The sequence below is a fragment of the Balaenoptera physalus genome, assembly GCF_965194825.1.
Source record: "Balaenoptera physalus genome assembly, chromosome: 17".
Lineage (NCBI taxonomy): Eukaryota > Metazoa > Chordata > Mammalia > Artiodactyla > Balaenopteridae > Balaenoptera > Balaenoptera physalus.
In genome coordinates, this window is record NC_138895.1 from 67,261,071 (window position 1) to 67,288,625 (window position 27,555).

The 27,555-nt window shown below is 40.5% G+C and overlaps 2 protein-coding genes across 3 annotated transcripts in view; one reads left to right on the forward strand and one right to left on the reverse strand.

Annotated features, from left to right (window-relative positions):
- MTBP (MDM2 binding protein) overlaps nucleotides 1-21,197 on the forward strand; it is a 109,024-nt gene extending 87,827 nt beyond the window's left edge. For both annotated transcript variants that reach the window (XM_082433172.1, XM_082433169.1), the window contains one exon: nucleotides 18,159-21,197. In XM_082433172.1, coding sequence (XP_082289298.1) covers nucleotides 18,159-18,164 — 6 coding nt within the window. In that variant the 3' untranslated portion in view covers nucleotides 18,165-21,197. The remainder of the gene's footprint in view (nucleotides 1-18,158) is intronic.
- SNTB1 (syntrophin beta 1) overlaps nucleotides 1-27,555 on the reverse strand; it is a 243,543-nt gene that overhangs the window by 16,400 nt on the left and 199,588 nt on the right. Inside the window, exon 4 of the mRNA XM_082433206.1 lies at nucleotides 26,836-26,975. Within this exon, the coding sequence (XP_082289332.1) occupies nucleotides 26,836-26,975 (140 nt within the window). The remainder of the gene's footprint in view (nucleotides 1-26,835; nucleotides 26,976-27,555) is intronic.

Sequence of the window (27,555 nt, forward strand, 5' to 3'; positions counted from 1 at the left end):
TCAGGGTCTTTTGTGTTTCCATATAGATTGTGAAATTTTTTGTTCTAGCTGTGTGAAAAATGCCATTGGTAATTTGATAGGGACTGCATTGAATCCGTAGATTGCTTTGGGTAGTATCATCATTTTCACAATATTTATTCTTCCAATCCAAGAACATGGTATATCTCTCTGTTTGTATCATCTTTAATTTGTGTCATCAGTGTCTTATAGTTTTCTGCATACAGGTTTTTTGTCTCCTTAGGTAGATTTATTCCTTGGTATTTTATTATTTTTGTTGCAGTGGTAAACGGGAGTGTTTCCTTAATTTCCCTTTCAGATTTTCCATCATTAGTGTATAGGAGTGCAAGAGATTTCTGTGCATTCATTTTGTATCCTGCTACTTTACCAAATTCATTGATTAGCTCTAGTAGTTTTCTGGTAGCATCTTTAGGATTCTCTATGTATAGTATCATGTCATCTGCAAACACTGACAGCTTTACTTCTTCTTTCCTGATTTGGATTCCTTTTATTTCTTTTTCTTCTCTGACTGCTGTGGCTAAAACTTCCAAAACTATGTTGAATAATAGTGGTGAGAGTGGGCAACCTTGTCTTTTTCCTGATCTTAGTGGAAATGGTTTCAGTTTTTCACCATTGAGAACGATGTTGGCTATGGGTTTTTCATATATGGCCTTTATTATGTTGAGGTAAGTTCCCTCTATGCCTACTTTCTGGAGGGTTTTATCATAAATGGGTGTTGAATTTTGTCAAAAGCTTTTTCTGCATCCATTGAGATTATCATATGGGTTTTATCCTTCAATTTGTTAATATGGTGTATCACATTGATTGATTTGCATATATTGAAGAATCCTTGAATTCCTGGGATAAATCCCACTTGATCATTGGTGTATGACCCTTTTAATGTGCTGTTGGATTCTGTTTGCTAGTATTTTGTGGAGGATTTTTGCATCTATGTTCATCAGTGATATTGGCCTGTAGTTTTCTTTTTTTGTGACATCTTTGTCTGGTTTTGGTGTCAGGGTGATGGTGGCCTCGTAGAATGAGTTTGGGAGTGTTCCTCCCTCTGCTATATTTTGGAAGAGTTGAGAAGGATTGGTGTTGGCTCTTCTCTAAATGCTTGATAGAATACACCTGTGAAGCCATCTGGTCCTGGACTTTTGTTTGTTGGAAGATTTTTAATCACAATCTCAATTTCATTACTTGTGATTGGTCTGTTCATATTTTCTGTTTCTTCCTGGTTCAGTCTTGGAAGGTTACACCTTTCTAAGAATTTGTCCATTTCTTCCAGGTTGTCCATTTTATTGGCATAGACTTGCTTGTAGTAGTCTCTTAGGATGCTTTGTATTTCTGCGGTGTCTCTTGTAACTTCTCCTTTTTCATTTCTAATTTTATTGATTTGAGTCCTCTCCCTCTTTTTCTTGATGAGTCTGGCTAATGGTTTATCAATTTTGTTTATCTTCTCAAAGAACCAGCTTTTAGTTTTATTGATCTTTGCTGTTGTTTTCTTTGTTTCTATTTCATTGATTTCTGCTCTGATCTTTATGATTTCTTTCCTTCTGCTAACTTTGGGTTTTGCTCGTTTTTCTTTCTCTAGTTCCTTTAGGTGTAAGGTTAGATTGTTTACTTGAGATTTTTCTTGTTCCTTGAGGTAGGCTTGTATAGCTATAAACTTCCCTCTTAGAACTGCTTTTGCTGCATCCCATAGGTTTTGGATCATTGTGTTTTCATTGTCATTTGTCTCTAGGTATTTTTTGATTTCCTCTTTGATTTCTTCAGTGATCTCTTGGTTATTTAGTAACGTATTGTTTAGCCTCCATGTGTTTGTGTTTCTTACGTTTTTTTCCCTGTAATTGATTTCTAATCTCATAGCGTTGTGGTCAGAAAAGATGCTTGATATGATTTCAATTTTCTTAAATTTACCAAGGCTTGATTTGTGACCCAAGATGTGATCTATCCTGGAGAATGTTCCATGAGCACTTGAGAAGAAAGTGTATTCTGTTGTTTTTGGATGGAATGTCCTATCAATATCAGTTAAGTCCATCTTGTTTAATGTGTCATGTAAAGCTTGTGTTTCCTTATTTCTTTTCATTTTGGATGATATGTCCATTGGTGAAAGTGGGGTGTTAAAGTCCCCTACTATGATTGCATTACTGTCAATTTCCCCTTTTATGGCTGTTAGCATTTGCCTTATGTACTGAGGTGCTCCTATGTTAGATGCATAAATATTTACAATTGTTGTATCTTCTTCTTGGATTGATCCCTTGATCATTATTTAGTGTCCTTCTTTGTCTCTTGTAATAGTCTTTATTTTAAAGTCTATTTTGTCTGATATGAGAATTGCCACTCCAGCTTTCTTTTGATTCCCATTTGCATGGAATATCTTTTTCCATCCCCTCACTTTCAGTCTGTATGTGTCCCTAGGTCAGAAGTGGGTCTCTTGTAGACAGTATATATATAGGTCTTGTTTTTGTATCCATTCAGCCAGTCTATGTCTTTTGGTTGGAGCATTTAATCCATTTACATTTAAGGTAATTATCAATATGTACATTCCTATTACCATTTTCTTAATTGTTTGGGGTTTGTTATTGTAGGTCTTTTCCTTCTCTTGTGTGTCCTGCCTAGAGAAGTTCCTTTAGCATTTGTTGTAAAGCTGGTTCGGTGGTGCTGAATTCTCTTAGCTTTTGCTTGTCTGTAAAGGTTTTAATTTCTCTGTCGAATCTGAATGAGATCCTTGCTGGGTAGAGTAATCTTGGTTGTAGATGTTTCCGTTTCATCACTTTAAATATGTCCTGCCACTCCCTTCTGGCTTGCAGTTTTTGCTGAAAGATCAGCTGTTAACCTTAACAGGATTCCCTTGTATGTTATTTGTTGCTTTTCCCTTGCTGCTTTTAATATTTTTTCTTTGCATTTAATTTTTGATAATTTGATTAATATGTGTCTTGGCGTGTTTCTCCTTCGATTTATCTTGTATGGGACTCTGCACTTCCTGGACTTGATTGACTATTTTCTTTCCCATATTAGGGAAGTTTTCAACCATAGTCTCTTCAAATATTTTCTCAGTCCCTTTCTTTTTCTCTTCTTCTTCTGGGACCCCTATAATTCTAATGTTGGTGTGTTTAACGTTGTCCGAGAGGTCTCTGAGACTGTCCTCAATTCTTTTCATTCTTTTCTCTTTATTCTGCTCTGTGGTAGTTATTTCCACTATTTTATGTTCCAGGTCACTTATCCGTTCTTCAGCCTCAGTTATTCTGCTATTGATTCCATCTAGAGAATTTTTAATTTCATTTATTGTGTTGCTCATCATTGTTTGTTTGCTCTTTAGTTCTTCTAGATCCTTGTTAAACATTTCTTGTATTTTCTCCATTCTATTTCCAAGATTTTGGATCATCTTTACTATCATTACTCTGAATTCTTTTTCAGGTAGACTGCCTATTTCCTCTTCATTTGTTTGGTCTGCTGGGTTTTTACCTTGCTCCTTCATCTGCTGTGTGTTTCTCTGTCTTCTCATTTTGCTTAACTTACTGTGTTTGGGGTCTCCTTTTCACAGGCTGCAGGTTTGTAGTTCCCGTTGTTTCTGGTGTCTGCCCCCAGTGGGCAAGGTTGATTCAGTGGGTTTTGTAGGCTTCCTGGTGGAAGGGACCAGTGCCTGTGTTTTGGTGAATGAGGCTGGATCTTGTCTTTCTGGTGGGCAGGACTGTGTCCGGTGGCGTGTTTTGGGGGTGTCTGTGAAGTTATTATGATTTTAGGCAGCCTCTCTGCTAATGGGTGGGGCTGTCTTCCGGTTTTGCTAGTTGTTTGGCATGGGCTGTCCAGCACTGTAGCTTGCTGGTCGTTGAGTGGAGCTGTGTCTTAGTGTTGAGATGGAGGTCTCTGGGAAAGCTCTCATCGATTGTTATTACAAGGGGTTGGGAGGTCTCTGGTGGTACAATGTCCTGAACTCGGCTCTCCCACCTTAGAGGCTCAGGCCTGACACCGGCTGGAGCACCAAGACCCTGTCAGCCACACAGCTGGTTGGCAGGAGGAGTCTTGGTAAAAAGCAGATTCTGGGGAATTCCCTGGCAGTCCAGTGGTTAAGACTCTGTGCTTCCACTGCAGGGGGCATGAGTTCGATCCCTAGTCAGGGAACTGTGGCAGGCACCCGACACTTGAGAGAGAGAAGGGTTTAAATTTGGACGAACTGGATGAAGTGATGCCTCAGTCACTTGCTGGTTGTGGAACCCAGGCACAGCCCAAATCTCCGTGAGCCTGTTTCTCACCTCCACGCAGCCCCAGGCCTGTTGCAACGTCGTCATGGCTCTGCCTGTCACCCGGGTCTGGGGCACCTCCAAGGGTGATTTTTACTGTACATGATTTCACACTGACTTTAGAACATACATTCACAGCATAAAATGTGACTCTCATGGTAAATATTTTCTAAAAGGCCACAGGAAACATAGGAATCAAAGGCTCTGAGTGCTGCCTTCTGAGCAGGCACTGGCTCCTACTTCTCTCATGCCCCCTCTAAACACTCAAATCTCTTATGCTCTCTCCTTCTCCTCCATAGCCCAACCTCCTTCTGGGAGAGACTCTCATATCAATAATTTGCAGGAGAGAATAAGTATAATTTAGTAAATATTACTTCTCTCCAGGGTATTTGCATTTTCAGCCTTATCTTTTAATACGGAAAGATACACTTCACCATTGGCTAGAGAAATTCCAGGTGTCTATTCACTTGGTGGATGAGAGAGTTATTTTCTTAGGCAAAGGGCTTGTTACCTCTAGATTAAAAATTGTACAGAGGAAATCCAAAAGCTTATTTTCTCTTGCAAGCTTAAATATTGTAGGCCAAACTTATCAGTGAAATAAAACATACTGTAGCCCACTGAATTTCTAGCGACAGGCTTGTATAACTCTGAGGAGCTTTCTTTTACTTACAAAGTTGAAATTCAGTGGGAGATGTGGTCTGCAATGCTGACTTGAAGCAAAAGGTTAATTGAAAAAGGCTTTTGGCTGTACAATTCTTTGAAGATAGAGACATTACAAATGATAAATGTTGGCAAGAATGTGGAGAAAAGGGAACCCTTGTACATGGTTGGTGGTTATGTAACTTGGTGCAGCCACTATGGAACACAGTATAGAGGTTCCCCAAAATATTAATATTAGCACTACCATATGATTCAGCAATGCCACTTCTGAGGATATATCTGAAGGAAGCAAAATCAGCATCTGAAAGAGATACCTACATTCCCAAGTTCACTGCAGCATCATTCACAATAGCCAAGATACGGAAACAACCTAAGAGTCCATCGATGGACACATGGATAAAGACGATGTGGTGCATATATACATAATGTAATATTATTCAGCCTTAAAAAAAGAAGGAAATCCTGCCATTTGCAACAACATGGATGAACCTGGAAGCATTATGCTAAGTGAAATAAGCCAGACAGAGAAAGAGAGATTCTGTATGACATCACTTATATGTGAAATCTTTAAAAAAAAAAAAAAAGTCAAACTTATAGAAGCAGAGTGTAGAATAATGATTGATGAGCCTGGGGGAAATGGGGTGATGTTGGTCAAAGGGTACAAATTTTTAGTTGTAAGATGAATACGTTCTGAGGATCTAATGAACAGCCTGGTGATATAGTTAATAATATTGTATTGTAGACTTGAAATCTGCTAAAAATTAAAATTTGCGAAAAAAGAGGTAACTATGTGAGATGATGGATGTATTAACTTGATTGTGGTAACCATTTCACAATATACATGGACATGAAATCATCGCGTGTATACTTTTATTTGTCAATTATACCCCAGTAAAAAGATAATACAAGACAGAAGTTCCATGAATCTCATTGAGAGGAGAGTCCAGGACAGCGTGAAGGAAAATGTCCGCTGACATGGGTGCCACCACCCAGGGATTTAACATGTAGAGACTGAGTCCAGTTCGCCGGGAGGGAGGAGGGGGTTTTGTAATAAGAAGGGAACAAGAGTAACTGAGAACCTGGGAGGTTTCAAAATCTGGGTGAGAGTAGAGAAAATGGAAAGCACTTCTCAAAAGCCTAAGAATTTAAAGGGATTGAGGGTCAGATAAAACTTCATTAAGAAGAAGCATGGGGGCTTCCCTCGTGGCGCAGCGGTTGAGAATCTGCCTGCCAATGCAGGGGACACGGGTTCGAACCCTGGTCTGGGAAGATCCCACATGCCGCGGAGCAACTAGGCCCGTGAGCCACAACTACTGAGCCTGCGCGTCTGGAGCCTGTGCTCCGCAACAAGAGAGGCCGCGATAGTGAGAGGCCCGCGCACCGCGATGAAGAGTGGCCCCCGCTCGCCGCAACTGGAGAAAGCCCTCGCACAGAAACGAAGACCCAACACAGACATAAATAAATAAATAAATAAATTTTTTTTAAAAAGAAGAAGTATGTACAGAAAGCACAAATTCCTATTGTGTTTTCTTAGTTGCTCAAAAGTGTTCTTCTCCTCAAAGGTGTTTACGTTTTAGTTGCTTCAAGAAATATATCTAGCTCTTCCTTTTTAAAATCTTAAAATCTGTGTCAGTTGGGCACAGCTGGCAGACTGCATGGTAAACCGAAAAGGGACACAGGTTTGGGAGGCATAACAAACTGCATTAGAACCCTCTTCTACCATTAGTGAAATGTTCTAAGAGTCACCACCTCATAAAGTAGTGTTATAAAGATCCAATGAAACGATCTATGTACCGTACTTGTACAGAACCTAGATATGGTTTGTAATCAATAAGTATTATTCCATCCCTTGCCCCTACCCTCTGTTTCCTTACTTTAAAAATATAATTCTTGCCTCATATGATTAGGAATAAATATAAGAAAATATATAAAGAAAATATGTTGTGATGATCTGGAACCAAACCCGCAATATCTCCAAGGTCAGCCTGTGCTGGATTTGTATGAGTCTGTCATTAAGGCAATCTGAAATGTTGTCCTTAAAATATTTTGTAAATGCTCCTTTTATAGAGAAATACAAGGAGACTGAACCTACCAGACATAAAAATATATTTTAAGGCTGTGTTAATCAAAACAGGTTAGTACTCATTCAGGTAGAAATGGGAAGCTCAGTGGAACTAAACAGAAGATGGCTAATCAAAATAACAATGAGATGCTAATGTTAACCAAAGAGAAATGAAGAGGTCAAAAAGTTCGTTAACAGATTTGGGGTATACATTGGGGCAGCTTCTACATAAATTAAAAAGTATGTGAAGGAATGTATGTATATTCAAGGATTTTCAATGCCACGTTGTTTATAAAAGCAAAAGACTAGGAATACCTGGTTAAATAAGTCATCCTATATATATACTCATAGTATATATACTCAGTTATAATATATATGCTTGTGGAAAGAATGGGCTGCATTGATGTTTACAGAAATGAAACATCTATAGTAAAAAACAAAAGTGAATAGACCAGGCTCCCATTTGTTTAAGAAAAGAAGGTGGGGAAGGAGTAATACACTTACATATTTATATATGCTTTTGTGTGTTTATAAAATATTTATGTAAGAACATATAAGAAAATGCTAATAGTGGTTGCCCTGGGAAACAGATCTGAAGTAGAAAATTTGACTTCTCATTATATATCTTTTTCTACTCTTATTTGCTTTTAACTGGGTACTTTTTTTTTAGTTAAAATTACTTTTTTTTAAGGAAAGAAAAAAAAAAAACCTGATTGTTTATGTTCCTAAGGGTACATAAATGTTAAATGCATTAAAAGTCATGTTTATACACACACACGAAAAGAAAATATATAAAGGACTTAATCCAGTATTTAGTGCATCATAGTAAGCATTCAATAAAAATTATTTTCCTGATGCCTTCCCTGTTCACGTTCTCACTTTCTTTCCACTAAATTTCCACCCAGAGGACATCAACTTTGTCACAGTCCAGGGATAGTGTAAATGTAACACAGAGGCACAAGTGAAGCAAAAAAGAAGTTACACCACCCTCTGAAGAATGTCACATGTTTGTGAATTTCTTACCAATATTTCTTTTTCTCTAGAGAGACTATAAAATTAAAGCCAATAATAACTGGAAAATGCAATTTGTTAGGAATTTTGCATTTGGTAAGTCTGGATATAAAGGAATGAAATTACTAACAGAGTGTAACAAGGTATGAGCAAGCCCTGTATCTAGCTGACCAATACCAGGCACAGGGAGTCCTTGATGGGGAAATTCACCGTGTTACAGGAAATAATGATTAAAAAAAAAAGCCCTTTGAGGGGAGGACTATTGGTGTACTTTGTTATTTGTTTCATCACCAAATTCTCATTGAAGAAGAAAAGGGAAGAGGAAAAATGGATTTTTCAACTAACCAAGTGTGAATTATCTAACATTTGTGTCAAAGAACAAGTTGATTTGCAATCTGAACAACTGCAGACATGCTGAATTATGTGTTCTTTTGAATATACCAATATTGGTTAATGAAACGTACAGTACGGTATGTAAACTGTGAGACAGAGCAAATTGTCTTTTCTGCTACCTAGTGTGCATACTGGTAACAAAAGGATACTTTTTCCAGATGAAAATCAAATGAACTACATCAGATATCCACACAATGCACTTGGGTACACATCTTCTGGATGGGGTACTACACAGTCCTAACAAATAATTTTAGAAACACATATGTGAATGTGGAGAAGTGCACCTGTATTCATTGAAAGGCTCTAAATATGCAATTCAACTATGTAAAATAAAAGCTTAGAAACAAATCCATTAAAATGTCAAGCAATTTCATAGGTGATTTTATTTCTACTTACTTTATTTTTTTAATTCTTAAATTTTTCTCTAAGCAACATATACCGCACAAGGTAAAGATTAGCTTTACAAGGCTACGGGACTAAAACGAACCCAAATATTTCACCTTAATTTTTAGAATCAGGACTTCCATTGCACTGAAAAATATATGCATTCTGACTCAGCGTGGAATACATGTTTTGTTTGTTTAATGTTAGCGGCAATTCAGGGCTGGAATACTAGATGAACTCATCTGCGTCCTCTTGCATTGGTTTGTGCCTGCGTTAGTCTAAACGGTCCATGTCTAGCTCCTATTACCTGACACCTGCAGCCTGTGGCTGTGGAATAGCCCTTCTCAGAATGAAGTTAATCGATCCATGTGGGATGAAACCTACACTCATGGCCTCATTAATGCCTTACATGAACCTACTGGCCTCCAGCAATTGAGTCACGAGAGCTGCTGAGACCTGCCAGTTGAAGTTACACGATCCTTTTGGATTCAGGGGTGCACCGGGGAGCCTTCGAGGAGCTTCCTGCTCTGTTCAAGCCTCTTCTTCCTTCCTTTCAACTGAGCACCAGAAATCACTCAGAACATAATTTGGCGACGAGAGACTGTGTGAGGAATGGGAAGGAGGAAGGGGGCAAGCATATATGTCTGCAGTATCTGTGGACGTGTTCAAGCATGGGCTGGTCCGTGACTCCCCAGGGATGGCAGAGTTCTCACCTTGAGAGTCTATGGTTGGATCAAAGCCATCCCTAGACTTTGGGCCCTCTTGGGAGAACCACACTTGGAGTAGATGATTTGCTTCTTGGGATCTAAGGTGAGGTGGCGACATTTCCAGCAAGGCTCAGACTGCCTAGGCTGGCAGCCAGGAGGAGTTCTTGGGTGCCCTCTCTGTATGTAAGGTTTGTTGCTCGTGTGTCAAAGTTGAGAGCTCCTGGGTAGGAAGATGTTGGGGGAAGCAAACTTGCTGTTGACAGCGCAGTGATCTGCTGGTGCTCAAGACCAAGCATAGCATGGATCTCCTCAAGGTAGGTGTCCCTCCTCTGGACGCCACACATCATTATCAATTCATTTACCCCACTGCTTAAGATCACCACGTCATCTCCCCTGATGTCCTTCAAGGTAGGAGCCTTGTCCCATCTCTCATTGATTCCGCAGTGTGTAGAATCTTACCTGATTCATAGTCAGTGTTCAATACATGTTGGCTGAGTAACTACATGAATGCAAGTTTTTCAAAAGTTTTTGAAATGTGAGTTCAATTTTACAAAGAGAAGTACACACACACACAAACACACACACTCATACACAATTGACCTATTTTGAAATCCTCTGAAATTTGGGGCCAGTGAAAAGCTCCTAATGGGCTCTTCATTTGCAGACTGCATTTGAGAACACATTACAGTAGTCAGATTCTGGATACAATGTACCAAGTAAATGTCAGCTGGACAGTAAGATTTTAAAAGTCATCATTTGCACTTCTGAAAGGGTAGGGCTAAGGACAGAATCTGTCTGCCTGAGTTTTTCCCATCCTGCCAGGAACAGCCTTTTTACATTCCTCTCAAGATTCTTCCCAAAGATATTTCCTGATCTGCAGTCTTGGTGGGGTGAGGGGAAGGGGACTCTGAAACAGCTATTATTTATCTTTCAATTAGTTTACATTTTTAAGCAAGTGTATCCTTAAAAATATGACCATCTGTCTCTTATCTGCCGTGGGGACTACACTACAGAAACCAAGGAAATGCTGTCTACCTGGAGAAGATAACTTTCTTACCCAGCTAGAAAAAATACTGGCGCCCTGGGAGAGGGTATCAAGCTGCAATTCACACCCAATTTCTTTTTTTTTTAATGTTTATTTATTTATTTATTTATTTTCTTATTAGTCATCCATTTTATACACATCAGTGTATACATGTCAATCCCAATCACCCAATTCATCACATCACCCCCCCACCCCCCCGAGGCTTTCCCCCCTTGGTGTCCATACATTTGTTCTCTACATCTGTGTCTCAATTTCTGCTCTGCAAACCGAATGATCTGTACCATTTTTCTAGGTTCCACATATATGCACTAATATACGATATTTGTTTTTCTCTTTCTGACTTACTTCACTCTGTATGACAGTCTCTACTAGATCCATCCATGTCTCTACAAATGACCCAATTTTGTTCCTTTTTATGGCTGAGTAATATTCCATTGTATATACGTACCACAACTTCTTTATCCATTCGTCTTGTCGATGGGCATTTAGGTTGCTTCCATGACCTGGCTATTGTAAATAGTGCTGCAATGAACATTGGGGTGCATGTGTCTTTTTGAATTATGGTTTTCTCAGGGTATATGCCCAGTAGTGGGATTACTGGGTCATATGATCGTTCTATTGTTAGTTTTTTAAGGAACCTCCATACTGTGCTCCATAGTGGCTGTATCAATTTACATTCCCACCAACAGTGCAAGAGGGTTCCCTTTTCTCCACACCCTCTCCAGCATTTGCTGTTTGTAGATGTTCTGATGATACCCATTCTAACTGGTGTGAGGTGATACCTCATTGTAGTTTTGATTTGCATTTCTCTAATAATTAGTGATGTTGAGCAACTTTTCATGTGCTTCTTGGCCATCTGAATGTCTTCCTTGGAGAAATGTCTATTTAGGTCTTCTCCCCATTTTTGGATTGGGTTGTTTCTTTTTTTAATATTGAGCTGCATGACCTGTTTATATATTTTGGAGATTAATCCTTTCTCTGATGATTCATTTGCAAATATTTTCTCACATTCTGAGGGTTGTCTTTTTGTCTTGTTTATGGTTTCCTTTGCTGTGCAAAAGCTTTTAAGTTTCATTAGGTCCCATTTGTTTATTTTTGTTTTTATTTTCATTACTCTAGGAGGTGGATCAAAAAAGATCTTGCTGTGATTTATGTCAAAGAGTGTTCTTCCTGTGTTTTCCTCTAAGAGTTTTATAGTGCCCGGTCTTACATTTAGGTCTATAATCCATTTTGGGTTTATTTTTGTGTATGGTGTTAGGGAGGGTTCTAATTTCATTCTTTTACATGTAGCTGTCCAGTTTTCCAAGCACCACTTACTGAAGAGGCTGTCTTTTCTCCATTGTATATCCTTGCCTCCTTTGTCATAGATTAGTTGACCATAGGCGCATGGGTGCATGGGTTTATCTCTGGGCCTTCTATCATGTCCCACAGATCTATATTTCTGTTTTTGTGCCAGTACCATATTGTCTTGATTACTGTAGCTTTGTAGTATAGTCTGAAGTCAGGGAGTCTGATTCCTCCAGCTCCATTTTTTTCCCTCAAGACTGCTTTGGCTATTCGGGGTCTTTTGTATCAACATACAAATTTTAAGATTTTTTGTTCTAGTTCTGTAAAAAATGCCACTGGTAATTTGATAGGGATTGCACTGAATTGTTTTGAGTAGTACAGTCATTTTTACAATATTGATTCTTCCAATCCAAGACCATGGTATATCTCTCCATCTGTTGGTATCATCTTTAATTTCTTTCATCAGTGTCTTATAGTTTTCTGCATAGAGGTATCTTGTCTCACTAGGTAGGTTTATTTCTAGGTATTTTATTCTTTTTGTTGCAATGGTAAATGGGAGTGTTTCCTTAGTTTCTCTTTCAGATTTTTCATCATTAGTGTATAGGAATGCAAGAGATTTCTGTGCATTAATTTTGTATCCTGCAACTTTACCAAATTCATTGATTAGCTCTAGTAGTTTTCTGGTGGCGTCTTTAGGATTCTCTATGTATATTATCATGTCATCTGCAAACAGTGACAGTTTTAATTCTTCTTTTCCAATTTCTATTCCTTTTATTTCTTTTTCTTCTCTGATTGCCATGGCTAGGACTTCCGAAACTATGTTGAATAATAGTGGTGAGAGTGGACATCCTTGTCTTGTTCCTGATCTTAGAGGAAATGTTTTCAGTTTTTCACCATTGAGAATGATGTTGGCTGTGGGTTTGTCGTATATGGCCTTTATTATGTTGAAGTAGGTTCCCTCTATGCCCACTTTCTGGAGAGCTTTTATCATAAATCGGTGTTGAATTTTGTCAAAAGCTTTTTCTGCATCTATTGAGATGATCATATGGTTTTTCTTCTTCAATTTGTTAATATGGTGTATCACATTGATTGATTTGCATATATTGAAAAATCCTTGCATCTCTGGGATAAATCCCACTTCATCATGGTGTATGATCCTTTTAATGTGTTGTTGGATTCTGTTTGCTAGTATTTTGTTGAGGAGTTTTACATCTATATTCATCAGTGATATTGGTCTGTAATTTTCTGTTTTTGTAGTATCTTTGTCTGGTTTTGGTGTCAGGGTGATGGTGGCCTCATAGAATGAGTTTGGGAGTGTTCCTTCCTCTGCAACTTTTGGAAGAGTTTGAGAAGGATGGGTGTTAGCTCTTCTCTAAATGTTTGATAGAACTCACCTGTGAAGCGATCTGGTCCTGGGCTTTTGTTTGTTGGAAGATTTTTAATCACAGTTTCAATTTCATTACTTGTGATTGTTCATATTTTGTATATCTTCCTGGTTCAGTCTTGGAAGGATATACTTTTCTAAGAATTTGTCCATTTCTTCCAGGTTGTCCATTTTATTGGCATAGACTTGCTTGTAGTAGTCTCTTAGGATGCTTTGTATTTCTGCGGTGTCTGTTGTAACTTCTCCGTTTTCATTTCTAATTTTATTGATTTGAGTCCTCTCTCTCTTTTTCTTGATGAGTCTGGCTAATGATTTATCAATTTTGTTTATCTTCTCTAAGAACCAGCTTTCAGTTTTATTGATCTTTGCTATTGTTTTCTTTGTTTCTATTTCATTTATTTCTGCTCTGATCTTTATGATTTCTTTCCTTCTGCTAACTTTGGGTTTTGTTTGTTCTTCTATCTCTAGTTCCGTTAGGTGTAACGTTAGATTGTTTACTTGAGATTTTTCTTGTTTCTTGAGGTAGGTGTGTATAGCTATAAACTTCCCTCTTAGAACTGCTTTTGCTGCATCCCATAGGTTTTGGATCATCGTGTTTTCATTGTCATTTGTCTCTAGGTATTTTCTGATTTCTTCTTTGATTTCTTTAGTGATATCTTGGTTATTTAGTAACGTATTGTTTAGCCTCCATGTGTCTGCGTTTTTTACGTTCTTTTCCCTGTAATTGATTTCTAATCTCATAGCATTGTGGTCAGAAAAGGTGCTTGATATGATTTCAATTTTCTTAAATTTACTGAGGCTTGATTTGTGACCCAAGACGTGATCTATCTTGGAGAATGTTCCGTGCGCACTTGGGAAGAAAGTGAAATCTGCTGTTTTTGGATGGAATGTCCTATAACTGTCAATTAAATCTATCTGGTCTATTGTGTCATTTAAAGCTTGTGTTTCCTTATTAATTTTCTGTTTGGATGATCTGTCCTTTGGTGTAAGTGAGGTGTTAAAGTCCCCCGCTATTATTTTGTTATTGTTGATTTCCTCCTTTATAGCTGTTAGCAGTTGCCTTATGTATTGAGGTGCTCCTCTGTTCAGAGCATATATATTTGTAATTGTTATATCTTTTTCTTGGATTGATCCCTTGACCATTATGTAGTGTCCCTCCTTGTCTCTTATAACATTCTTTATTTTAAAGTTTATTTTACCTGATATGAGTATTGCTACTCCAGCTTTCTTTTGATTTCCATTTGCATGGAATATCTTTTTCCATCCCCTCACTTTCAGTCGGTATATGTCCCTAGGCCTGAAGTGGGTCTCTTGTAGGCAGCATATATATGGATCTTGTTTTTGTATCCATTCAGCAAGCCTGTGTCTTTTGGTTTGAGCATTTAATCCATTCACATTTAAGGTAATTATCGATATGCATGTTCCTATCCATTTTCTTGATTTTGGGGGGTTTGTTTTTGTAGGTCCTTTTCTTCTCTTGTGTTTCACACTTAGAGAAGTTCCTTTAGCACTTGTTGTAGAGCTGGTTTGGTGGTGCTGAATTCTCTTAGCTTTTGCTTGTCTGTAAAGCTTTTGATTTCTCCATCGAATCTGAATGAGATCCTTGCTGGGTAGAGTAATCTTGGTTGTAGATTCTTCCCTTTCATCACTTTAAGTATATCATGCCACTCTCTTCTGGCTTGTAGAGTTTCTACCGAGAAATGAGCTGTTAACCTTATGGGAGTTTCCTTGTATGTTATTTGTCATTTTTCCCTTTCTACTTTCAATAATTTTTCTTTGTCTTTAATTTTTGCCAATTTGATTACTATGTGTCTTGGCGTGTTTCTCCTTGGGTTTATTCTGTATGGGACTCTATGCGCTTCCTGGAGTTGGGCGGCTATTTCCTTTCCCATGTTAGGGAAGTTTTCAACTATAATCTCTTCAAATATTTTCTCAGGTCCTTTCTCTCTCTCTCTTCTCCTTCTGGGACCCCTATCATGCGAATGTTGTTGTGTTTAATTATGTCCCAGAGGTCTCTTAGGCTGTCTTCATTTCTTTTCATTCTTTTTTCTTTATTCTGTTCTGCAGCAGTGAATTCCGCCATTCTGTCCTCCAGGTCACTTATCCGTTCTTCTACCTCAGTCATTCTACTATTGATTCCTTCTAGTGTATTTTTCATTTCAGTTATTGTATTGTTCATCTCTGTTTGTTTGGTCTTTAATTCTTCTAGGTCTTTGTTAAACATTTCTTGCATCTTCTTGATCTTTGCCTCCATTGTTTTTCCGAGGTCCTGGATCATCTTCACTATCATTATTCTGAATTCTTTTTCTGGAAGATTGCCTATCTCCATTTCATTTAGTTGTTTTTCTGGGGTTTTACCTTGTTTCTTCATCTGGTACATAGCCCTCTGCCTTTTCATCTTGTCTATCTTTCTGTGAATGTGGTTTTTGTTCTACAGGCTGCAGGATTGTAGTTCTTCTTGCTTTTGCTGTCTGCCCTCTGGTCTCACACCCAATTTCTAAGTTTTACCTGAAACTGCTTGAGAAGCCCAAAGACATGTTTTGTTCCCTGGGTACAAAATTCAGATACACATTTCCATGGTTGGAAGCAAAGCCACAAACTCTAGCAAGATTTTACACTCCCTGTTAGCAAGGAGTGTAGATAAGTGAACAAATGAATAGGACCATATAACATGAGAGAGTGGGGCAAGAGAATAAAGCCATAGGTAGGAGGGGACAGAGCAGAGAGGCAGATACCTCAATGGCTCTTTGCCAATGGTATGACCTTGACAAGTTTCTTAAACTCTTCATGCCTTGGGTTCATCAAATGCAAACTGGGGTTAGCAATATGTCAGGATGAAATGAGTTACAGGAATACTGTATGGAACAGCACCTGGCACAGAATATATAGCAATAGTCATTATTATAATTAATTTGATCTGGGCAGGACTTTTTGTTTGATTATCCCCTGCTGTACGCTTAGCACCTAGAACAACTCCAAGCACATGGCAGGCGCTCAGTAAATATTTTTTAAATGAATGACTAAATGAACAGCTAGACTACAAAGAGGACTCTTTTCCAAGAAGTTTGTGATTAATTACTGTTATGAGATATTGACTTCTCTCCCACCCTCCATCCCTCAACCACAGCAAACAGTAGTTACGGCTAAATCCAAAGAATTTGGTTGGCATCCACTAAATGCTGATTTCCAGATTAATTCAGTCCTAAAAAAAAAGTGATCTTGAAAGGTATCTGGGATTGGATGTTCTATGAGATTAGTCTAACACCCATTTCCTGTTTCTTCTTTCAAATCCATCTTTAGCAACTGGTGTTTTCAGTAGTAGCTTGGTTGCTTAGGGAGTCTGAGTGTTTTGGGTTTTTTTTTTGGTCTGGGAGTAGAAGGTAATCATCTTATCAAAAAAATGAAAGTCATTAAGATTTTACATTCATGGCTAGCATGGATCCAGTGTACACTTAAAGAATTATATATAATTGTGTCCCTAACCGATTTACCTTTTTATAAGATAAAAAGAAAGGGCGAAACGTTTTAAAATGACTTCAAATTCCCAAAGTGGTAGATTCCATGAGGCTCAGAAGGGCTGTGTGATAAGCCCACTTTCAAGTCAAATTCTTTGTCCAAGATTTGAGGGAACAAGGCAGTAGAAATACTCATTCCTGCGGGAGGCCAGGCCACATGTTTCTCTATCAATAACTGAGGTATGACATGAGACTGCATATTGTTTCTTGATCCTCCAGATATGCCCCTTTTGTCTGAGTGGTTTTGAGATAAACAGAAACAAAAAAATCTATCTCACAAGGGATGCTTATGCACTAATTTAATTCTGGACAGATGTTCGCATAAAATGTTCCATAAAAAACACTATTATTAATATCCTTAATTAAAACAAAAACAGTTGCAGCACACAGATTCAGCCAAATTAGTAAAATTACAGATTAGGTAACTGGGTTGCTAAGCAATATTACATTCTCATTTTACTTAATTGCTGTAATTAGCATCTCCCTGCATATGCCACAATGCAAGCCACACAAAAATAAGTAAAGAAAAGAAAAGAAAGAAAGGAAGGAAGGAAGAAATAAAGAAAAAGAAAGAAAGAGAGAGAGAAAGAAAGGGAGGATGGAAGGAAGGAAGGAAGGGAGGGAGGGAGGGAGTGAGGGAGGGAGGGAGGGAGGAAGGAAAATCAGCTGGTTAGATCCCTTCAATGGTTCTGGTGCTCCTCTTGAATACTTTCATCAACTGGTCACCCCTAATGGGGCTCAGCAGTCAATAGACTCTCCAGGAAAGAAGTGAGGGGAAATAATCTCTAATAAACCCCAAACTATCAGACAGGAAGGGCTGCCCAAGAACAAGCGTGCTGTCCGTCGGCCAAGAATAACTGAACACTTGCCTCATTTCTACCTTCTAAACTTCTTTCATCTGAATATGGTGGTGAAAGAGTTAGGCAAGGTCCCATCTCTCAGAAAGTTGATATCATTGAGGGATACTGAGTGTAAGCAAAGACCCATTGAACATAGGAGAATGAGCAGCAAAACAGATTGGAGCCCAGTTTTGACTAGTTAATGGTATCACCCAGGTGCATTTCCAGAGACACGTGGTCATCCTCCACACATTCCCCATGGCCTCACAATCATTCATGGCCAGCTTCCAGCAGTAATAAAGAGGGAGGAAAGTAGATGCCTACTATGTGAAAAGTTGCACTGATAAACTATCTTGTCTAGCCTCCACAATGACTCTTGACAGTGCGTTATGAGATCCATTTTCCAAACAAGGAATCCATGGTTCTCTGTGGTAAAGTAGCTGCCCAGGACCACATAGTGAGTGTCCAGCATTTGAGCCCAGGTCCACAAGACTCTTTCTATCATACCAGGAAAAGGGGCCAAACTCCAGCTGGTCAACTTTAGGTGGGAAGGAAATTAAAGTGAGAGAGTATAATGAAGACTTCAGGTCATCCATGGGCTTAACTCACCCATGTACTTTCCTTCTCCAGGGATAAACAAGACTCACAATCTGATGGATACTGTCACATCATGATCATCCAATGTCTTGGTAAGTTTTTCCTTTCAAATTAATAGCCTTTTAATTATTTAGCAATTTTAGAACTCTAATTTTTAGATATATTCTTTGAATTGTCTGATTATCTTTACATATTCTTCTATCCCATCTATGCTTTAATTACTTCAACATATATCACAATGGGTATAGAATACATATTATTAAAACACCTTCAAGAACTTCTCCATGTAAGGTAATGACAATTAAAATCGGCCCTGGTTTACGGAGAAAATAAAGCCATGAGTGCATAAGCTGAACAATTAGCTCTTACAACATTTGGCTTTTATCTCTCGCATTTTTTTTTTAATTCCCCTACTATCAGCCTCTAGTACCATCTTGGCTCCTAACAGGAGCCTGTTAAAAGTTTCTTAAATTGAACTGAAATTCCTTCTGCAAGGAGGAAACCATCAATTAAGCCACCTACCTGCAATGCTGTTACAGGCAGCATTCAGAACTAACTTTGTGATGTGAGGTAAGGGGTTCCAGGCTCTCTATTTCCATCTCACGCTTCCCTCTCCCTATAAACAAACCCACAACTGTTAATTAACCCCATCCTTACATCACAATGACTTTGGTTTAAGACACTACAAGTCCCTGATAAATACAGTATCACAGGTAGGATCAAATAGGTCCAATTACTTCTCAGTCATTCATACATTAATGCCAATTATTAATAGTTTCCCCAATAATAACAGTTGCTAGCATTTATCAATCACTTATTATATCTCAGTAATCTGCTAAACGTTTACATACACTGTCTCAGTCGGTCCTATTAATAACTATATGAAGCAGAAGATACCATTACCCCCTTCGTATAGATGAGGAGACTTGTATTCAGAGAGATTGGTATTTTGCCCCAAATCACTTTGCAAGTAGAGGTCTCAGAATTTGACTCCTGGTTTGTCTAATCCCAAAGTCCATGAATCTCCTCACTCTGCTAATCTCCCACTCACCACCTCTGAAGAACTCCTGGATTGGTGAGAAGGAGGGCAGGAGGCTGACAGTTAATATGTGTACTAGGTATATGGGAACAAATGGAATGGACGGGTGCGTAGGCAAACCCCACACTTTTCAGTTTGATAGAGTGCAGATTCTTGGGCATGTAGATCCTTTTATGCTACCCTAGGGAATGCCCATGGAATATGCCCACATTCTCTAAGAGTGAGGGCGGCTCCCAGGCTTAGTGTGAAAACCATGGGCTGATTATCATTTAATGTTTGACAAATGCAATTGGAAAGCCTTTCCCAGTGGAAAGCATTCTTAAAATGTCTGAGGCTGGCCTGAGGCAGCAGCTACTTTTAGCACTTAGAAACAGGTTAGTTCCTGAGGCACCAAAGATTCCCCCAAACGTTCCATGTCTCTGGCTCCCAAGTGATACCAAAGGAGAGGAGTGCATATTCGTCTGTTCCTTTTTTTTGAGCTACTTCAAACCCACAGGTCAGGGAACTGGGCTCACAGCAGCGTCATTCTTTTTACAAGCTCTGTGCTTCCGAACTTTTCACCAACCACTGGGACTGGGTGGGCAGAATTTCTGGGTTAAACTTCTTCTAGAATTCCAGAAATATTGCAACCTTACTCCTCGCTCTCTGTAGACCTATCTCACTTGCCATTTGTGACGACAGTGACAAAAAACCAACACACTTACTCCTTATGGGCAAGAATACCTTTCTTTTTTTTAATGTTCAGCAACATCAAATAAGCTTTTAGCTAAGCAAAAAATGTTTTCCCAGGGACGCATAAAAAGCTGAAGGATGAGAACAACTAAAATTACAACATGTTTGCAAAGTTCCTGAGCACACTGCTATGAACTGCGCCATCAATGTACAGAGGCACCATGGAATTTTGTCAGTGGAAAAAGTGACTGCCTGTAAACTTCTCTGCATGGAGCTGACACCAAGAACATATTGTGAGCATTTCTAGGGCCTCTGCCTTGAAATACAGTCAAATTTTCATCTTCCAGAAAAATATAAATTAGATGTGCCTGGGCCCCCCAAAAAAACCTCAAAACAAATCAGCAAATCAACTATGAACTGTCTGAGCTGAGGGATAACTTGATTTTAGAAGAAAACTGTTTCCTACTGGCTACAGTCCCAGACAGTTCTTCCTGTGCAAGAGAAAAGACTATCTCTGACATTCTGAACAATGCTTTCCAGAACTGCTAAGATGAAGGGAAGAGGACTGACAGCTGCTCAGTCCTGCTATGTGCCAGGCATCATGCTAAATAAGGCTGTAGTTAAGTCAGTGCAATGGATTGAATTCTGCTCCACCCCTACCCTATCAATTCATACGATGAAGCCCTAATCTTCAATGTGACTATATTTAGAGATAGAACCAAGGTCATTAAGGTTAAATGAGATCTTAATGATGGGGCCACGCTCTGATGGGATTAGTGTCCTTGTAAGAAGAGACCCTGGAGAGCTCAACTTCTCTCTCTCTCTCCTCATGCATACAAAGAAGTCATGTGAGCATGTAGCAAGATGGCAGCCATCTACAAAATCAAGAAGAGAGCTCTCATCAGAAACCAACCATGCTTGGACCCTGATCTTAGACTTCCAGCCACCAGAATTGTAAGAAAATAATTATCTGTTGCTTAAGCCACCCAGTCTATGGTATTTTGTTGTGGCAGCACAAGCTAATACAGTCATCATATTTTAACTTTCATAATCACTCTGCAGTAGACATTCTGATCCTAGTTTTCAGACAAGGAAACTGAGGATCAGAGAGGAGAAGTGATTTGCTCAAGGTCATACAGCCTGTAAACTTGGGCTTAACTGGGTAAAACTGGAGTGTGAACCCAAGTCTGTCAAATCCAATACTGTGATCTTTCCTCTCTACCAATAAATAAAGTTGCTGTTCTTTTATCTTTTAAGGAGATAAGAGTAAAAATAACTAAATTTATTTAGCATTTACCATCATATCATATGCACTTTACACTGTCTAATGTGATCCTCTTTTTTAAAAAATTTATTTATTTATTTTTGGCTGCATTGGGTCTTTGTTGCTGAGCGTGGGCTTTCTCTAGTTGCAGCGAATGGGGGCTACTCTTCATTGTGGTGCGTGGGATTCTCATTGCAGTGGCTTCTCTTGTTGCGGAGCACAGGCTCTAGGCATGTGGGCTTCAGTAGTTGTGGCACGTGGGCTCATTAGTTGTGGCTCGCGGGCTCTAGAGCGCAGTCTCAGTAGTTGTGGCGCACGGGTTTAGTTGCTCCGTGGCATGTGGGATCCTCCCGGACCAGGGCTCGAACCCGTGTCCCCTGCATTGGCAGGCGGATTCTTAACCACGGTGCCACCAGGGAAGCCCCTAATGTAAACCTTATAACAACCTTGTCAGGCAGGTACAAATGTTATCCACATATTACAAATACGGGGTATGAGGCAAAAAGAGATGGTATGATTTGCCCAAGGTTCCAAAGCTGGTAAGCAGCTGGGATTTGGAGCCATGTTGTACTGTCTGAGGGATAATTCAGTCATAGAAGAAACCTGTTCCCTACTGGTGACACTCCCAGCCAGTTTCTCTTGTGCAAGGGGAAAGACTGTCTCTGACATTCCGAACAATGCTTCCCAGCACCGCTAAGGCAAAGAGAGGAGGACCGACAGCTGCCCAGTGCTGCTATGTGCCAGGCATCACGCTAAATAAGTCTGTACTTAAGTCACCGCTATGCAGTGACATCCCGTGCACTGAAGGATCCATGCAGTGGGGCACTGCACAGTCATTCAAAGGAGGCTGAGGTAGAGGGCGAAGGACCCATGGAAAATGCCTCTAAGATGAAAAAGCAGGGCAGCCATACTGTACATTCTAGGAGCTGCCGCTGACTCTGGGAGCACCTGGATCCAGGACACCCTTTGAACTAATTCATCACTGGTCATCACAGCTTGAGGCAAAACAGTGCTTCTGAAGAACCACAGAGGACAAAGAACCCAGTCCTTGCTATGGCATTTCCTTCCTACCATGAACCCTGGAAGGCAGCAGAGCGGAATCTTCTAAACCAGTGGTTCTTATCAGCCTGCATCAGAAACACCTGGAGGGCTTGTTTACTCACAGATGGGCTGGGCTCCACTTCCGAAGTTTCTGATTTAATTGGTCTGAAGTGGGATGGAGAATTTGCGGTCCGGGACCGTACTTTGAGAACCCTTGGTCTAAGTCCTGGGTAGAAACTCCAGGTCTCTGAGAGCATCCCCAGCTCCGTCCCCACTCTGTTGGGGGATCTGAGTGGCCACCTATTCATGGTTAAGTTGTCAGGAGAGCTAAGGAAAGATCTGCGTGATCCACACAGCAAATTCAAAGAGCCACCGAAACTTCAGGGAATAAGAAACACGCTCCTGGGACGCTGCAGAGAATGGTGGTAAAGAAGGTGGCTTCAGAAGCAGAATCTCAGGTCTGTTTCTCACCAGCTGTATGACTGTGCGTAAGTTACTTAACCTCTTAGTTCCTCAGTTTACTTCTTTGTGAAATCGGAATAAAACTTAAACCTTGTAGGGTTGTGAGGGTTAAATGTGGTATCCCTGAGGACTACATGTGCTTGATGCTTGTTAAAAACACAGACTCCTGGGCTTCCCTGGTGGTGCAGTGGTTAAGAATCCGCCTGCCAATGCAGGAGACACGGGTTCGAGCCCTGGTCCGGGAAGATCCCACATGCCGCGGAGCAACTAAGCCCGTGCGCCACAACTACCGAGCCTATGCTCTAGGGCCCGAGAGCCACAACTGCTGAAGCCCGTGCTCCTAGGACCCGTGCTCCGCAACAAGAGAAGCCACCGCAATGAGAAGCCCGCACACTGCAACGAAGAGTAGCCCCTGCTCGCCGCAACTAGAGAAAGCCTGCAAGCAACAATGAAGACCCAACGCAGCCAAAAATAAAATAAATAAATTTTTTAAAAAAGGAGCTGCTTTCTTAAAACAACAACAACAACAACAAAACAGACTCCTGACTCCTAACCCTGGCCTGCTGAGCCAGAATCTCCAGGGCAGGGCCTTGGGACCAGAATCCTTAATAAACAGCCAGGTGATTCTTAAATTGGATAAGTTTTGCAAACTCAGATAGAATCCATGTAAAGCCCTTGGCGTTGATCTATGCTCCCTCTGCAAAGGTCAGCTACTGGCTTATTACCAGCTGGGTCTAGCTATTTGCAAATGGTACTACCATGGCCTTTGTGATAATGTTACCCAGGATGATTAATTAGTAGACACCCTAACCTATAATAAAATTTTAGAAGACGTGGCTCTGTATCCACAAATAAAAATTAATTGAACCATACATTTAAGATTCATGTACAGTACTGTTTATAAATTATACCTCAATAAAAGGTTTTCAAAAGAAATATTAAAAAGACATGACTCCCCTTCCTTAGAGAAATACCCTCAAAGACAAATAATGCTACTAGACAGGCTATGTGCCCAAATGCTCATATATCAAGGGCACAGTGCCACATGTGACTGCCTGGAACACATGGAAAGTAAATGAAAGAATCACTTGATGAACTTCAATATGCGGTCAGGGAAGAAGCCAGTGGAAGTACTGGGGTAGCTTCTATAATGCAACGATCCAGAGTTTCCTTGGGCTTCTACCACTTCTAATGGTGGTTTTTCTCAACCATCCTCAGCCCAGCCTCCCACCTCAGAGAACCAGCTTTACCTGCAAGGACACAAGAGTTTCAGTCCTCAGCTGGGCTGAACGCTGCTTCACAGCCTGGAGCTACAAAGGGGCTGCATCTCCCCAGCGTGATTACACAAGGGAAGGGAGGGGTCATTTTCCTCACTGTTTGTTTGTTTGCCAAAAGTCTTTTTCTAGACACATCCACAGGGTCGAGGAGGCAAGCTGACCATGACCAATGTGTGCAAACCACGGTAGCTGATGAAGAAGCCGAAAGCTCAGTGAAAAACCCATTTCCCCAAAGCGCATCTCTCCCTGGGTTTGGCAGAGGGCAGCATTCTGCCTAGTGCACTCACAGATGAGGACTCAGAAGAGGGAGGCGGAGTGATCAGGAGGGGTGAGAATGTTTGCGCCGGAGCAAAACTAGGATGGGAGGTTCAGCTCCTGCGTCTCCAGGCTGCTGCTCAAGGACAGACAGCTCCTTACCTACTAGCTCAAGGGGCTGAAGTAAGAACGGACTGCCAGCGCTGCCTTAACATCTTACCTCTGCCTCACAGGCTTCCAGCTTAAGATCAGGGTCATGATTATGGGCCTAATTTTATCATTGCTCCTATGGCTAATATACGCACATCATAATGAATGATTTTGCGGTGCAGAGGTCAGTAATTTGGGAGAGGGGTAGCGAGATGAGAAGTCAAGTATCCCCGCTACATCTCCTTTATATTTAGGTGGTAGACACTGATTTTTTAAAATGCTGCATCTTCTGTTCTAAATGAGCAGTTTGCACTGAGTGGGGTTTCCATTTTCTATTTCCATATTGGATGCAGGCTTACGGTTTTAGGCTATTCATGTGTTTTGCTCATAATCCAGACCTGACATCCCTGTGGCTCATGAGCCTATGACAGGCGCCCTACCCAAACCTACTCGGATACCCTTTACTGTGTCTGTGCACCCATCTCTCCTTCTGGGGGCTTTGCTTTTTTATGGGTTCATATCTATGATTTTCTTCAATGAGTGCCCTGAGCCACAGGTGCCCTGCTTGCGCCGACAGCCTGAAAAGCCTGTAGGATGAAATCCCGTCAGGCAGCCTGAGCTTTTGACAGACTGCTGTGGGAATGGGCAAGTCCAGTCACTTGACCGAATTGGGACAAATTCTGAGGAAGTCATGTATGCTCTAGGGCAGTGCTGTGCAACAGAACTTCCTGTGCTGATGGAAACGTTGTAGATCTGTGCTGTCCAAAATGGTAGCCGTTAGCCCCAACTACTGAGTCCTAGAAATGTGGCCAGTGTGATTGAGGAACTAAATATTTCAAATCCTGAATGAATAAGTGCACGCACGCAGGAATGAAACAGCAGCCTCCACTAGGTCAGAATGCTGAGAAACTGCGAGGCAAAAGCTACATGTTAGGGTAAGTTTTATTTTCAAGTTGCCTGAGAATTACCCAGAAACATTACCTTCTTTGAACGTTTTTTCCTGAAAACCGTTCCAAGAGGCACGAGCCCAGTTTATCTTCTCAGTAACTGGAAGACCGCGATTGTGGTCTAATCTTTCTTTGGTTTCAATTACAGGAATGTCTCAGAAACTGAACATCAGTGCCCATGGATGAGGAAAATGGATATTAACTGCAGAAAGTGATGGGGATTGGGCTGAATTTGAATGAATCCCAAGACATAGCCTGAATCTTCGCAGGAACATTTTTAGGATGCTTGGATTCTGATCATTGAGGTTTTATTGTAAACATAAGTAGTACTTGAATAGCTAGCCTGCTGAAATTTTTGAGGCTTAGGAGACTCAAATTAAATTACTGTTTTATTTCATTTTATTTATTTGATTAATATCTAAGTGATCTAGGCCTGGTTCCTAGCCCCTGAAGGCTTCCTCTATTCACCTCTGGGGCCAATGATTGGCATTTTCAGGTTACTCCTGCTGTTCTCCATAACCAACCATGAGTGGAAGTAAGAGGGATTTTAGGGAGTTTCAGCTCTGTTCACTGTTGCCATTTTGAGTTTGTGGTACTTTTGCTCTGCTACTGAGTCTCATCCTCTTCCCTGCACCTGAGCCTTGACTATAACCTGTTAGGCATCTCAATCCCTTCAGAACGGAGAACCCATCTTGATTCTACCTCTTGCTCAGAACAGATGCCCCCAAACCTCAATCCACTATGCTGCATCCATTGGACCAAACTCCTTCCAGAGTTTGCCCCACATTGTTCAATAATTCATTCAACAGACATTTAAGGGCCCAAGATTACCAGGCACTATGCCAGCAGGGGCCACAAACATTACGTTAACACACATAGCTTCTAGGTAGAGAAACAGAGGTAACAGGACTAATGAAAACTGCACCCATTATCATAAGGCACATACAGAAAGAGCTCGCAACAGAAGCCAGGTCTGAAGGCAAGACTCTGGTTTGATGTGCTTTCATGCTCAGGAGATAGGGCTTTAAAGAAGGGGGGTAAGCATATGATGTATTAGGATAATGTCACGTGAACAATAAATGTGCATTGAAGGTGCTGAGAAACAGACGGACCCTGGCAGCCCCACTTCCACGGGAAGCATCATACAACTGCAGAAGAACTTGTCATGGGGTCTCCCGCTGAGTGAGCTTTAAAAAGCACAATGGGACATTCCCACATGACATTTTTTGTGGCACCAAGTGAAGTTCCTTTCTTGATTCTACCTGAACATCAAGACTGTAAACACACTGGTATAGTTCATCTCAAAGGGAATGGGATGGAGACCCAGGAAGGTAACTAGGCTGGGACCATATCACAGATGGCACTGTTCCTTCCTGATGGAGAAGCAGTTTGTTCTCTGGCTTTGTGCTGCTGCCCTGTGTTTGGTCATAAATAATAATCTATCAATAAACGGCTAAAAACGTGTGGCTATATTCTGGAGGAACTCTCAGCTCTTATCACAAGAGGAAGCAGTAATATAATATCATATGTTGAAATAATTGTAATTGATTAAAATAGTTTCAAACAGACCACACATCATACCCGGACACAAAACCATGGCTACCTGGTGGCAAGAAGAGGGTATGTGTAAACTGGGCTGAACCAGGCTTCCTTCCTCCGAGGCATGTTGTCATAAATTAGAAGGTCCTTCTCAGTCAGCACAACCAGGGCTGGCTTCCACTGTTTCTCGCTGTCCCCGGGCACCTGAAACAGAAAGCAGAGACCCATCAAGCAACAGCCTGAGAAGAGAGTAACTGAAAAGAAGTTGGCATCCCCCCCAGTCAGAAGACCCAACAATACAAGTGCCTTTTGGTTCAGGTTGTAAAAATCAGAATGAGAAGAAACTATTCATGGTTGCATGATTCTTGATCCTTGAAAATATGTTTTCTCAAGGGCCCTGGTATATACAGGCAGCGCAGCCAAGAAGTAGCCCAGCAGCCAAACATCTGTCACTGTTTCTCACCTGCCGGTCAGCACTGAAACCTCTATTTCATAGTGGGACGCAGATGCGTAGGGGAATAAGCACTCCCAGCTGGTTCTCTGGTAGAGCGCATTGTTTTTATTATGAAACGGTAAGGTCTGAAAGCTTTTGAATAAATATCCAAAGGCTCCAAAAATATACTATGGAGGCAAATGTCTGTCTGCACAGGCATGAGACGTCACAGCTCTTCCCCCAGTCTCTCACTCTTAGGTTGTTTCTGTGATTCAGGCACCATCTTAAAATTCTTTTGTTCAATTGAATGTTTATTTCCTTTCATGGAGAATACTTCTTTAACTCAAGGGC